At 39.9% G+C, this 15104-nt stretch overlaps 1 protein-coding gene across 4 annotated transcripts in view; it reads right to left on the bottom strand.

Moving 5' to 3' along the window:
- LOC124009681 (potassium channel subfamily T member 2-like) overlaps positions 1–15104 on the bottom strand; it is an 82057-nt gene that overhangs the window by 57631 nt on the left and 9322 nt on the right. For 2 of the 4 annotated variants that reach the window (XM_046321731.1, XM_046321733.1), the window contains exons 1-11: positions 11358–11461; positions 11067–11146; positions 10720–10819; positions 8457–8501; positions 7827–7875; positions 7586–7645; positions 7108–7182; positions 6585–6668; positions 6251–6345; positions 944–1124; positions 244–408 (exon numbers count right to left, since the gene is read on the bottom strand). In XM_046321731.1, the coding sequence (XP_046177687.1) occupies positions 244–408; positions 944–1124; positions 6251–6345; positions 6585–6668; positions 7108–7182; positions 7586–7645; positions 7827–7875; positions 8457–8501; positions 10720–10819; positions 11067–11146; positions 11358–11452 (1029 nt within the window). In that variant the 5' untranslated portion in view covers positions 11453–11461. Of the gene's footprint in view, positions 1–243; positions 409–943; positions 1125–6250; positions 6346–6584; positions 6669–7107; positions 7183–7585; positions 7646–7826; positions 7876–8456; positions 8502–10719; positions 10820–11066; positions 11147–11357; positions 11462–15104 lie in introns of those variants that run through there. The other 2 variants (XM_046321734.1, XM_046321735.1) reach the window with 1 other exon arrangement.

Below are 15104 nucleotides of genomic sequence, written 5' to 3'. Positions count from 1 at the left end.
ACCAAATAGACGAAAACGGACTTAAACAGGGAGGGACTACCTGGACTTGTCCAATAAGTAATGCACATTTCTGTTGCCAAGTGTTTTAAAACCTTTCCTATTATGTGCATGAATGAACAAACCCAAGCATACACAAACTCAATCACCCACCCACCCACCCACCCACCCACCCACCCACACCACACACACACACACACACACACACACACACACACACACACACACACACACACACACACACACCTGCAGCCCGGGGTGGGCGTAGAACTCATTGAGGAAGTCCATCAGGAGGTCTATCTTGAGGGAGCTGACACACAGCACCACATGTTTCTCCGTCTGGGCCCGGTGACGGCTGTAGTTCCCCCCCGACTTCTGTCTCTCCATCCACAGGTAGGCCAGCTGCTCAAACTGACCAATAGCGCCCAGCACAGGCACACCTTACTAATACTGCTCATGTTGTGCAAAACAAATGCTCAAATCAACCAAATAGGCTAAATGCATGGCTAAATGCATACAGTTCACCCAATCCGACACATTTCGTAATATAGATTAAAGACTAGTACTAGAAAAAAGCTGCTTCAACAGAACATTGAAATTGTGTCCATAAAAAAGGCCACAGTAAATTGCCTGTTTTGTCTTCATTTTATGGCAATATGTTTACAAGGGAGTATGGCAGAACAGCAGCAGTAGGGATACTTTTGGCCTACCAATGCCTCTACAATGCCTCGAGCACGATTATGCACCGTCTAGTTCAGCTGACTCCCTACTCGCACGTGTTCTATCGATTTGGCATTTCCTAGATATCCAAACATTAGCCCAATTGATTTCCCTTTAGCAAACAGTGTGGTCATTTTGTGTGTGTGTGTCTGTCTGTCTGTCTGTCTGTCTGTATGTGCGGTGCAATGTGTGTGTGCGTGTGTGTGTTTTTGGCCAACTCTCTCACCTGAATGGGCAGCACCACAAGGGCCACTGAGATCATGATGATCACCAGCAGTTTGGAGGGCCACACGTTGGGCGTGACGTCGCCGTAACCCACTGTGGAGAACGTGACGACACAGAAGTACCAGGAGTCGAACAACGTCAGGTTCTTGCCCGCCCGCTCCAGGTGCTGGATTCCACAGATACTACCAGGGATACAGGAAGCAGTAACACAGAGGTTGTGAAGGGAGTGGTGTCATTTCATCATTTGGGGACAGTTTACTAGACACAGATTAAGCCAAGTCTTTGATTTTTAAGGATTTTCATTTGAGGTTGTACATTGAGTTTGTGTTTTAGTCCAGGACTAGACTTAGTCTGTGTTGGGGAAATTGGCCCTTGGTGTCTACACTGAAACATATGAAGTAGGGCCAAGACTTTTTCCAGACCACATGACCAAACCAGGACAAACACTGTGTCCTTTAACCTTTAACTAAGGTAGATGGTCAAGAAAAACTATTGGTACTGCACATAGGGACAGTTTTCTGGACAGTTGTTACTGTTACTCCTTGAATGTTACTCATTGACTAAAAAGCTCTTTCAACTGAAATTCTCAGTTCGTTTTTTGGACCGGGACTAAACTGAATCTGTCTCCGGGAAACCGGCCCATAAGGTTTTAGCCGAGAAGAAACATCAACCTACAAGACTTTCAACTGAACTCCCCAAAGCCAGGCATATATCCTGAAATCTCTTTGTAACATATATCACTCATCGGAAAAAATGTATATGTACATATTCTTATTCCATCCATTTACTAGATTGGTGTGTAATTAGGGAGTTGTTGTGGAATTGTTAAGATTACTTGTTAGATATTACTGCACTGTTGGAACTAGAAGCACAAGCATTTCGCTACACTCGCATTAACATCTGCTAACCATGTGTATGTGACCGAATGAAAGTGATTTGTTTGGATTTGTTTTTAGTGTTAATGATGATCGATATACTGTCTGCCCTCAAATAGATCTGAGGATGTATTCATTAACAAAAATGCTCTGCATATTATGGAAACTTATTTTTCTCAATTCTTGAATGAATACATAGTATCCATCCCATCAGTTTTTTGTTGTTGAATGTTGTGGTCAGTCATGTACTGACATTGGAAGTAGCTTAACCTGTGATCCCACTGGTCCAATACATCGATTAGTAAAACTTGACCAACTGAAAGAGTGTTCTATTCTTATTTTTTAGAGGAACGTTTACATGGAGCAATGTCGTCATTCCAGTAAACCTAAATTTACCAGCAAGGACAAACAGGCCTTAAGAGGAATATTCTGTCTGCACAGAGATAAGTGTGTCTCAAAATGATTTCATTTAATATCCATTTTTACATATTGTTTTTACATCTTAATATCATCTATAGCGTATATGTTGTTTTGAGAACTGATAACTGACAGACCAAGGGTGTGTACGCACGTGTGACAGACCATGTATGTGACCATCATCATGAGTATCACTTTATGACCATACAGGGACAGAGAACAAAACACTACGTTCGCACACGCGCACACATTATGGGCAGGGCGGCAAAAGGCAGAACTGAGATCACTTAGCGGCCATTTCCCCAAGGCCATTGCCTACTCATTCCAGGGATTTTCTTTATTTTACTACTTTCTACATTGTAGAATAATAGTGAAGACATCAAAACTATGAAATAACACATATGGAATCTTATAGTAACCTAAAAAAGTGTTTAACAAATCAACATATATTTTTTGATTCTTCAAAGTAGCCACCCTTTGCCTTGATGACAACTTTGCACACTCTTGGCATTCCCTCAACCAGCTTCACCTGGAATGCTTTTCCAATAGTCTTGAAGAAGTTCCCAAGTATGCTGAGCACTAGTTGGCTGCTTTTCCTTCACTCTGCGGTCCAACTCATCCCAAACCATCTCAATTAGGTTGAGGTCGAGTGATTATGGAGGCCAGGTCATCTGATTCAGCACTCCATCACTCTCCTTGGTGAACTAGCCCTTACACAGCCTGGAGGTGATAGTCCCACTAAGCACAAAGATGGGATGGCATATCACTGCAGAATGCTGTGGTAGCCATGCTGGTTAAGTGTGCCTTGAATTCTAAATAAATCAGCGACAGTGTCACCAGTAAAGCACCATCACACCACCTCCTCCATGCTTCACGGTGGGAACCACACATGCGGAGAACATCCGTTCACCTACTCTGCGTCTCACAAAGACAAAGTGCTTGGAACTAAACATCTAAAATTTGGACTCATCAGACCAAAGGACAGATTTCCACCGGTCTAATGTCCGTTGATTATGTTTCTTAGCCCAAGCAAGTCTCTTATTATCGGTGTCCTTTAGTAGTGGTTTCTTTGCAGCAATTCAACCATGAAGGCCAGATTCACAGTCTCCATTGAACAGTTGATGTTGAAATGTGTCTGTTACTTGAACTCTGTGATGTATTTATTTGGGCTGCAACCTGAGGCGCAGTTAAATATAGGTTTTAAAAAAGTGAATTAGAGTTAACTAGGCAAGTCAGTTAAGAACAAATTCTTATTTACAATGACAGCCTAGGAACAGTGGGTTAACTGCCTTGTTCAGGGGCAGAACGACAGATTTACCTTGTCACCTCGGGGATTCAATCCATCAACCTTTCAGTTACTGGCCCAACGCTCTAACCACTAGGCTACCTGTCTCCCCTTATCCTCTGTAGCAGAGGTAACTCTGGGTCTTCCTTTCCTGTGTCGGTCCTCATGAGAGCCAGATTCAACATAGGCCTTGATGTTTTTTAGCGGCGCCGCTTGATGAAATTTGAGATTTTCCGAATTGACTGAACTTCACGTCTTAAAGTAATGATGGACTGTCGTTTCTCTTTGATTATTTGAGCTGATCTTGCATTAATATGGACTTGGCTACAATAGGGCTATCATCTGTATACTTCCCCTACCATGTCACAACATAACTGATTTCTTCAAACGCATTAAAAATGAAAGAAATTCCTCAAATTAACTTTAACATGGCACACCTGTTAATTGAAATGCATTCCAAGTGACTTTCTCATGATGCTGATTGAGAGAACGCCATGAGTGTGAAAAGCTGTCATCAAGGCAAAGCGTGGCTCCTTTGAAGAATGTCAAATATAACATATATTTTGATTTGTTTAACACTTATTTTGGTTACTACATGATATAATAGATGTTATTTCATCATTTGATCCCTTCACTATTATTCTACAATGTAGAAAATAGAAAAAATAAAGAAAAACCATTCAATGAGTAGGTGTCCAAACTTTTGACAGGTACTGTATATTTAATAGATTTGAAATACTTTCCGAAATATATTATGGAATGTATTTAAAGCATATATATATACAGTGCATTCGGAAAGTATTTATACCCCTTGACCTTTCACACGTTGTTAGGTTACATACTTATATTAAAATTACTAATACATTTTTTTTACTCACTACCCCATAATGACAAAGTGAAAACAGGGTTTTAGACATTTTTGCAAAGGTATTACAAATAAAAAAACACATACCTTATTTACATAACTATTCAGACGCTTTGCAATGAGACTCGAAATTGAGCCAGGTGCCTTTCCAAATCATGTCCAAATGAATTTACCACAGGTGGACTCTAATCAAGTTGTAGAAACATCTCAAGGATGATCAATGGAAACAGGATGCACCTGAGCTCAATTTCGAGTCTCATTGCAAAGGGTCTGAATACTTATGTAAATAAGGTATTTCTGTTTATTTTTAATAAATGTGCAAAAATGTCTGAACCTGTTTTCACTTCGTCATTGTGGGGTATTGTGTATAGATTGCTGAGGAATTGTTTTTTATTGAATCCGTTTTAGAATAAGGCTGTAATGTAACAAAATGTGGAAAAAGTCAAGGGGTCTGAAAACTTTCCGAAGGTACTGTAAATACAAAATGCAAGCAGAAATAAAAACACGTCCATCATAAACAGACACATTCATGACTAATAAAGCCCTCAGAATACGTTTTAAGGCATTACATGCATTTGACCAAAGATGCAAATGTGCTACATATGACAGTTTTTTTCATATGGGATGACATTGGAAAGATCAAATCATAGTGACAGATTCACACATTGTATAAGATTACTTCCCAAGCAATGTCCAATATGTTTGACATCTCAGCTTCTGAATGCCTTCTGAATGCCAGAGGCAAACCAAAGATATTCCCATGTGCATCAGAGTCGAGTCATCCTCGGGCCTTTTACCACTTGTTTCTAGCCTAAAGCATAGCAGATGAGTATTTTAGGTATAAACATTTGCAAATTGTAAAAAAAATATATATATTTTTTTTTATCCCTCAAATCAAGGAAGGTCCCACGCCCCTACACAAAATGTTGCCCCTAGATTGGGGACCCCTACCTTAGATAACATAGCTAATCACTGTCCTTCCATTTCACTTCCATCTGGTCATTTGACTGTCTACTGACTAGCTGTCTATTGACCAATAACAAACCAATTCAGTATTGTGACATTCTATTACCATCGTGCTAGCATTATACCTTAAAAACAAGGCACACTAGTTCAGTCAACGTTTTTGAATGGAATTTCAGCAAAATTACGCTGAACCAATGTGGATAGACGTTGAATTGATATCTGTGCCCAGTGGAATATTTAATGTTCTAGGCAATGCGAATAAACACAGTGAAATACTGTCTGTTGAGTGCAGGGTTGGTTCTTTGGAATATGTGCCTTCAACTTTCCTTAAAAAATACTTTTTCCAGGATCTAGTAGTAATTGCTGCCACTACCTTGCTTTTGTGGCATCGCACACATTACATTAATGGTCTTGTGGCAGTCAACAGGAAGCCAGATATTGAGGGAATTGTTCCGGGGTAATTGACCTTGTAATGCCATTTACACAGAGTGCACTGGAGAAAATAGGTCCCAGAGCTGTACACTTGGTAACCCAGAAATATGATGTCAGACGTGGTGCATTAGTGGCAAATGACTGTAAGTGCTTGAAGCTCTGAGGTGGAAAACCACAGATAATGGCCAGCAATTCAATCTGGGCTGACCCCGTAAGATCCTAGTGGATGTGGGAGAGGGAGAGATGGTCCAAAGCAGGGTGCTTTGCCTCCTCCATCCACTTATTGAGTTAGCAATTTAGCATGTCCTCTCAGTCTAAGTGCCAACATCTTTTTTTGTTGTTGTTTATCGTCGTTTCTGAAACTAATTGTTTGCTTAATTTAAAATTGGTTTTCGAAGTGCCCATGTTTGGGATGCAGACTGTAATCTACCAGTGCACACACATTCACGCACGCACCCACACACTCACCAAGTGAATATGAGGCAGAAGAGGGTGGAGATGAGGATGAGCACCTGGTTGAAGATGGCAGACTGTGTTCGCTGTATGGCACGATGCAGGTCATTCTAGGGGGGAGAGGTTATGGATGGTTACGGATTTTTGTAAAGGATGTTTTTTAAATATTTCATTGCTAAATAAGGTAGGTACACATAGTTGAGATGGGGAGACAGAACAGAAGGATAGAGCAATGACAGGACCAGGGATCGAACCGCTGCCTCCAGATGTAATGTGTGGTCCAGAGGCAGCAGCACTATCGCGACATGCTGATTCAGCCGTATCGGAGTTAAGGCAGGTTAACACTCACAATCATATTCTCCAAGGCATGCTTGGCCAACCAGCAGTTCAGGAACACTGGGATGAAAAGGTTCCGCAGAGGGAGCCACATGACCTGAAAGAGCACAGAGATTGTTGTAGGCTATCCCATCTATAGAAGCCCAACACACTGACAATGTTGCCAGATACAAAGAGATAGGTTATCACAATGTTTCAGCAATGTAGCTGTGTTGCCTGGGAAGACTCTGGTCATACTCTCTGAGACAAAATATACTACTAGGAGTTTGTAGGTACGTACAGTATATGATGTAACTTAAAACCTCTTAAAATCCCAGTTAAAACCATATACGATTTAGAATTCAGCCGTGTTCATCATTAGCTGTGACTATGGGATGAAACCATAATAGCCCTGCCATAGCATTGTGTTAGATTCCAGGGCCCATATTCACGTCTCAGAGTGGGAGTGCTGATCTAGGATCAGGTCACCCCCCTTTTAATTATTATTTAAATGGAAAATCTGATCCTAGACCCTGTTAGAGTGTGTTAACTCTTACGGTGAGCAGGAAAGGCACTGTGTTCACCATCTCCAGGATAAACGTCAACCGAATGATCTGCTCCCAAATGTTGCCCTGAGGACAAAGTAGAGAGCAGTCATGTTTCTTTCTTTGTACCTCTTTTAGCCCTTTTGGGGGTTTATCTTCTGCTTCCTTTTGGGGCATAATGGTTAGAGTGTTGGGCCAGGAACCAAAAGATTGCCGGATCGAATCCCCGAGCTGACAAGGTAAAAATCTGTCGTTCTGCCCCTGAACAAGGCACCGTTCCCCAGTAGGCTGTCATTGTAAATAAGAATTTGTTCTTAACTGACTTGCCTAGTTAAATAAAGGTTACATTTTTAAAAAAATCTCAGTTAATCTGTTTCACAATCTATTGACTTTGTATATAGATATACATATTGACATGACTGTAGAGTGGACATCACAATGAATGTTTCCTTAGACTGAGTGACACCCTATGGAGTGGGATGGTACTTACCTTGTAACTCAGGTAAGTCAATAGAACAGTTTCAAAAAGACAGATAACTGCCACAGACACCTGTTGAAGAAATAGAAGACTCTTTGTTTTCATCGAGGCTCATAAAAAATGACTGAGAAGCAGGTTAACTGAGAAAATAAACGTCAAACAGCAGTAACCGCATAGTGCCCATGTATACAGTAGTTAGCAAACAACTACAATTGAATAAATCATGAAGAAAATTTGTTGGCAGAAATTTCACCTGTAACGGCCATATTAGAAGACTTCGTTCGACCCACATTATGGGAGACCTGGTGGGGGGAAAAGCTGTGTGTTAGTTTACACCTGGAGATTGAGATGAAGAGAGAGATTTGAATCATGTCCAGAGAATAACTAGCCATCAGTGGTGTGTAGAGAATAACTCATTGGTTGTGCTTGATGTTGGATGAAAGAGTCCCTGAAAACAATACATTGTCCAGGAGTTCCCCCAAACTTAGACTAAGTAGGACAATGTTTCTGTTCAGGATGGTACCCTAGTATGAGAGTGGATTTAGGGACACTGGTGTAGGGTTGAGACATGAAACCACTACAAACATCTGACAAGGCTTTAGAAAAGGCGAACAGCTAAAAGCAGTGGATGGCTGTCCTATTGCGTGCAGTCAGCGTGGTGTGTTCTAGCGACCACCTGTTTGTGCCAATTCAACATGTAGAATTGTTTGGGAAAATGGCGGCCGATATTTTGGTCAGAACCACGTTGTTCTGCTATGTTTCCTCTCTAAGTGAGTGTGTGTCTCGGTGCATTGTAACCAGGTAATATTGATATTATTAGGTCTGGATATGCTTCTGTTTTATTTAACACTATTAGATAAGAGCAGAGAGAGTAAGCACTTACCAGTCAATCTTTAAAAAGATGTATGTTTGATTGGGGCATCCCCAGCTGTAGAGAAAAAATGTCAAAATATTTAACATGCACCATGTACAATAATATTGAAGAAAATTCAATTCTACAGTCATTTCAAAACAAGGACAACGGCAAGAAAACTGACTGTATTGCTATTTTGATACATGAGACTTAATTGGTCTAATAGAAGTTTCTTAATGCTTATGTTGTTACGAGTGTACTGATATACAGTGCATTTGGAAAGTATTCAGACCCCTTCCCCTTTCCCACGTTTTGTTACGTAAACAACCTTGTTGTAAAATTGATTCAATTCTATTTTTTCTTAATCAATCTACACACAAAACCCAATAATGACGAAGTGAAAACGGGTGTTTAGACATTTTTACAAATGTATTACATTTTTTAAACTGAAACACATTTTTGTTGTAGTTCCAGACATGAATCACAAAAATGTGTTTAAGTTTTTTACATTTTTACTGCTGTTTTGACTGGAGTTGTGAAACACTGAGCTAGTGTCTAGAAAGAATGATAGACAGTGAATTGAATGATTCCGTACATGTTCAGTGCATTCACTTCCTCTGTTTCCACAGGCATAGAAATGAAAGTATTAAAATCATTGTCGTTAGCTAGGTTTCCCTCCAATTGGCGACAGATTTTCATGTGAATATTAATCAAATCTGCATAAAACAATACGGACATTTCCCCACCAGAGATGTGTTTCCATCAAACTGACTTATTGCGGATAAAAGACTGTGCATGATGACATGGTGCACATAAAAGTAACTGTGGTTAAATTCCCATGTACCAAATAAAAAGTACAAGTTAAATGGGTTTCCATAGAATCTTCAACTCTACTGATCCCATTGGGCACAAACTGGTTGAATCAACGTTGGTTCAACATCATTTGTCATATTGTGGCGTGGAATCTAAGTGGAGAATACATTGGATTTGAAAAAAGTAATCAATGTAAACTGTTGTTTTGATGGTGACATTTCAGCCACAGGATTACATCATCATGGTAACCAAATTTCAACATAGACAAACCTTGTATGAAATATGTTGAGTTTGTACCTTTAAAACAATGTCAGATCTTCAACATTATATCCACTATCAGAAGAAAAAAAATACACCAGACAGAACGTCCTACTGGAGAGTTGATCTACTGTATGTACACCTACCATGTGGTCTCCTATCCAGGGTTCTAACCAAGTTCAGCCCTTCTTAGCTATGTATGATATTTGTCACTGACTATTACCGATGAGCTACTGTGAGAATGATTGTTGAGAGATCGCCATGTAAAAACTAAATAGATTCCCTGTTGCTATTGAAATCATTCCAGGGTAGATTTAAGAGCAAATGAAATGTAATCATACTTTATCCCTCATAAATCAATGATGCTATTTAGGCCTATATAGTATTTGCAAAGTCATCAACGACTATTGTTTAATTTCATCCCAGAATTCATCAGAAAATGTACAATACAATAGGCCTTGGGTTTCCAACATGAATACAGCATATCAATTATTAATTTGTAGAAAAAATTGAATTAAAGCCAAGTCAGTGGCAAAAATGGAACTATCCAAGCAGAATATAAATCCCCTTTAAATGTTGATATTTAGCTGCATTGACAGCTAAATTCAATTCAATATCTCTTTTGAAATACAATACATGGCCTATTAACTTGGCAACAAAGTTAACAAATGATATGCTGAATTCACCACTTAAACTCAAAAAATAAATATTTCAATGTAATCTCAACTGCAATCCAGGTCATTTGGTTCTGCTAGTCGATGATGCACAGTGATAACACATTCAGTTGTATAAATAAACAAAATACCTGACATTGTATTCCTACTGTATTTGAACTTTGCATAATTAATTATACCGACACAAACAGATCCCACCATGTCGAATGAACTAATTCTCTGTCGACATTATGAAGGTGAACCGGCATTTTCTGTTTCCATCAGCCCGATTTGCGATTTTTTTTCATGCAACGGGTAATTCATCCGCATGAAATGGCTGGATGGAAACCTGGTTAGTAAGACATTTTCCATGGCATGGAAATAGCTAATAGTCCACATTCTCTACTAATTATCCCTGGTTTCTTCTCTGAGAATTACTATACCTTGAGGGCCATCGTTAGAGGCTGTTGTCAAATTGTAGTCATAAAAATGCAACATTTCTGTGACAATTCAGTGAAGACCAGGTGGTATCTACATGTACCTACGAGACATTAAATTACTATCCTTACCAGCCATGTCCTTTGGATGGGTCATCTGTCACTACGCGACACATGTATAAGATACAGCTCAGGACCTTTAGGGAGAAGTCAAACACTTGTATTCTCAGGCCTGGGAGACAAAGACAGAGGTTATATGTCATACTTAGGGTCAGTACTTCCTCACCATGTGACCTGACCAGGAACATCTCCGGGCCCCTTTGATATAACTGGTTCAACAGTTTACTATTTGTTACCGATGCAACGGTGTATTTTTACTATGTCTTTTAAAACAAAGTACAAATAAGATTTATTAGATGGATAGTAACAGCATATAGTGTAGTTCAACTGTGACTACACAGTTAAAAAACATGACTTACTTGATCTTTGGTTTTTGATGAAGAACAGTTTAAGTGTCTCTTTGAAAGTACTTTCATTGGCATAAAATTCGACTTGCACCCTAAAAAAAGAGTAATATTAGTTTCTATAAATAAAATGAATAATGTCATATTTACTAAGCCTTTTCACATGGGTAAGGCTGGATGTTAAACAAGTGCAAAGATTCCACAGGTGCAAACCCTTAAATAATATACAACAATGTTAAACCACATGATTTAAACCACTTTTTTTTTTTTAAATTGAAGCTAACATGTCAAACAAACTCAACCTACCTGTCATCATTTAGTAAATTCTGGTCCCCGAGGAGTAAGTCCCTGAATCTATACCTCGGGGGAAGACGGGGTACTTCACTCTCCAAATCAACCATAGTTATCCTTAGCTGTAGCTACATCAGTTGAAACAAAAGCTCAATCCAGATCTCAAAATGTACACTTTTATAACAATGTTTCAAATCAATTGTTGCACTCAGTCGTGCATCCTTATTCCAAGAGCCCGAAAAGACTGCATCCATCACAAAAATATGGTTTAATTATTTGGAAAACAAGGAAGCAGCTATATAGGCTAATTATTCAAAGTCGTCCCATTGTTGAGCATCCTTGAGTGCATGTGTGCGACTAGACACCCAGAGCATCATTATGCTCTTGAGACGTTGTGCATGTGTCATCTCACTGCAAGCATCATCCAAAGCGCACATCTCAGTCATTGGAGTCGTCGGTTTATTGGTGATAATGATTAAGCTAATAATGATGATGTGAATAAACACTATATATAAAAAATTATGTGGACACCCCTTCAAAGTAGTAGATTTGGCTATTTCAGCCACACCCGTTGCTGACAGGTGTATAAAATTGAGCACACAGTCATGCAATCGCCATAGACAAATATTGGCAGGACAATGGCCTTACTGAAGAGCTCAGTGACTTTCAACGTGGCACCGTTGGATACCACTTTTCTAACAAGCGAGTTCGCCAAATTTTGGCCATGCTAGAGCTGCCCGGTCAACTGTAAAGGCTGTTATTGTGAAGTGGAAACGTCCAGGAGCAACAACGGCTCAGCCGCGAAGTGGTAGGCCATACAAACCCACAGGACAGCCGAGTGCTGAAGCGTGTAGCTCGTTACACTCTCCTGTCCTCATCTTGCAAAACTCACTGAGTTCCAAACTGCCTCTGAAAGCAACATCAGCACAAGAACTGTTCCATGGCCGAGCAGCCGCACACACGCCTAAGATCACCATGCGCAATGCCAAGTGTCGGCTGGACTAATGTAAAGCTCGCCGCCATTGGACTCTGAAGTGGTGGAAAAGTGTTTTCTGGAGTGATGAATCACGCTTGAAGTTAGCTACATCCTTTACTATTCAAAACAATACTGTTTTGTTTGAAATACATTCATATGCTCAAAAATGTAGGCTACATAGCCAGAGAAGAAGAGGTGAAGCAAGAGAATTTACTAATCTGTCTGTGTGAGATAAGTACTTTTCACTCAGAGTACAACAGTCTGATTCATAATTACCATAAAACCTAGCGGTCGAACAGGGAAATAGTTCCAATCATTTTTCCACAATAATTTTTTTCCCCATAGGGATTTTGGAAATAATTCAAATAAGGGCTGTGTTTCGCATAGGCTTACCTTGGCGTGACATTTTCATAACCGTGTAAATCTCTCTAGGACAATGTGACTTTTATGCAAAAATTACCCAATTATCCAAGTTGAAATGACATGGTGTGCCCAGTGGATAATGACCCATGTCCCAACAGGTTCATTTTCACAGATCTACTGTAACTTTCTCCAACAAGAGATGAGGCCCCACTGCCAGATCACAACCTAGTGGCTTTGGTCTATTTTTACCTGGTAATGCAAAACTTTTTGTTTCCCACTTTTCACCAGACTATTTTATCATATTTAGTGACTCAAATAGAAGCTAGTCTAGTAACACTTACACAGTAATACATCCAAGTATAATGATGACATGATTACAAAGCAAGTCAGTTAAGAACAAATTCTTATTTTCAATGAGGGACTAGGAAAAGTGGGTTTACTGCCTGTTCAGGGGCAGAACGACAGATTTGAACTTGGAAACTTTCGGTTACTAGTCCAACGCTCTAAACACTAGGCTACCCTGCCGCCCCAAATAACACAATAGAAAAAAAAGTCTATATACAGTGTGTCCAAATGAGAGAAACTAAGGGAGGTAAGGCAATAAATAGGCCATAATGGTGACATGATTACAATTTAGCATTTAAACACTGGAGATGACAGACATGCAGAAGATGAATGTTCAAGTAGAGATACTGGGGTGCAAAGGAGAGAAAAAAACGGTATGGGGATGAGGTAGCTGGATGGGCTATTTAGAGATGGGCTATGTACAGGCACAGTGATATGTGAGCTGCTCTAACAGCTGGTGCTTAAAGTTAGTGAGGGAGATATGAGTGTCCAGCTTAAATTATTTTTGCAATTCGTTCCAGTCATTGGCAGCAGAGAACTGGAAGGAAAGGCGGCCAAGAAAAATGAAGAGGCCCTAATGGTAATTTGAAGTATGGTGAACGGAAAGAGCCGATTCAGGCGTTTTTAGGCATTCAAGAATTTACAGGAACAAAAATCCGAATGAGGACCTTAATTAGGGAAGATAAGCAACAGGCACTGTAGAGGGGGATAGCGCGACAGCGCGACTATTCTGGTCCCCACAAGAATTAGTTAAACACACCCAGACACACACTCATAAAACACATACATGCATATTGACGCACACACACACACACACACACATTCAGACACTCATACAGATTGCAAAATCACTTTTACCCCTATCTACATGTACTGTACACATTACCTAAATTACTTCAACAACCTTGTACCCCTACACATTGACTCGGTACCGGTAGTCTTTGTATATAGACTAATTATTGTAATTTTATTGTGTTACTATTTCCTTTTATTATTTTTTATTTTTTACATGCTAATCTTTTCAACTCTGCATTGTCCGCTCATTTTATGCACGAAGGTGATGTGGCCATGTATGGAAGTTATATTTTTAGCTAAATAGTTAAACTGCAGTACCGAAGAAACACTGTCGGAGCAGTCGAAACCGTAACTCAAGTCCAGAACCATGGCCCCTTGCTTGAGACAATGTCTGCAATCCAAACACTTAAAAGACGCACCCTATCCCCTCAGCCCTCAAATTAAGTGGAAAACTTCTGATGACATATCATGACGTCTGACGAGTTTACACTTGCGAGGGAGGAAGGAATAATTTTTAAGTGGACCGCCCTAGCCCGGCAATTCGTCACTTGTTCATCCCGCGATGATTGTGTTTTCAGCCACCGGTAGCTTATGGGTGCTTTATATGCACTACAGTCAATTATGAATGCATATCTACTTACATCAAATATATAATTATTAATATATGCTTACTGTATGATAGCTAGCAAATTAATTAGCTAAATAACATTAGCCTGCCTAACTGGAACTTCTGAGAAAGGAAAATGGTGTTTTATTTCTACAATTCCCAAAAGCATCATTATTTGGCTAACATCAACAGCATCCTCCCGGACACCCTAGACCCACTTCAATTCGCCTACCGCCCCAACAGATTCACAGATGACGCAATGTCAATCACACTCCACACTGCCCTATCTCTCCTGGGCCAAAGGAACACCTATGTGAGAATGTTGTTCATTGACTACAGCTCAGCATTCAACACCATAGTGCCCACGAAGCTCATCACTAAGCTAAGAAACCTGAGACTAAACACCTCCCTCTGCAACTGAATCCTGGACTTCCTGACGGGATACCCCCACGTGGTAAGGGTAGGCAACAATTTTACGCCCCTGAAAAAGGGGAGAAATAATCACAAGAGTGATACGGTCTTGTTTTCTCAATAATAACTTTTAGTGCAAAGAGAAAAGACCACGATTTCCCCGGGAACATGGGTGGAGACTAGAGCAATCGATCTCAGGCTCATAGATTAAGAGCATTTAGTAGATCACAGATTAACACTTTTAGGCACCACAAAATAAAGTAAT

This window comes from Oncorhynchus gorbuscha, linkage group LG22 (genome assembly GCF_021184085.1).
Source record: "Oncorhynchus gorbuscha isolate QuinsamMale2020 ecotype Even-year linkage group LG22, OgorEven_v1.0, whole genome shotgun sequence".
NCBI classification, from domain to species: Eukaryota; Metazoa; Chordata; class Actinopteri; order Salmoniformes; family Salmonidae; genus Oncorhynchus; species Oncorhynchus gorbuscha.
This window is presented reverse-complemented; position numbering and strand designations above follow the sequence as displayed.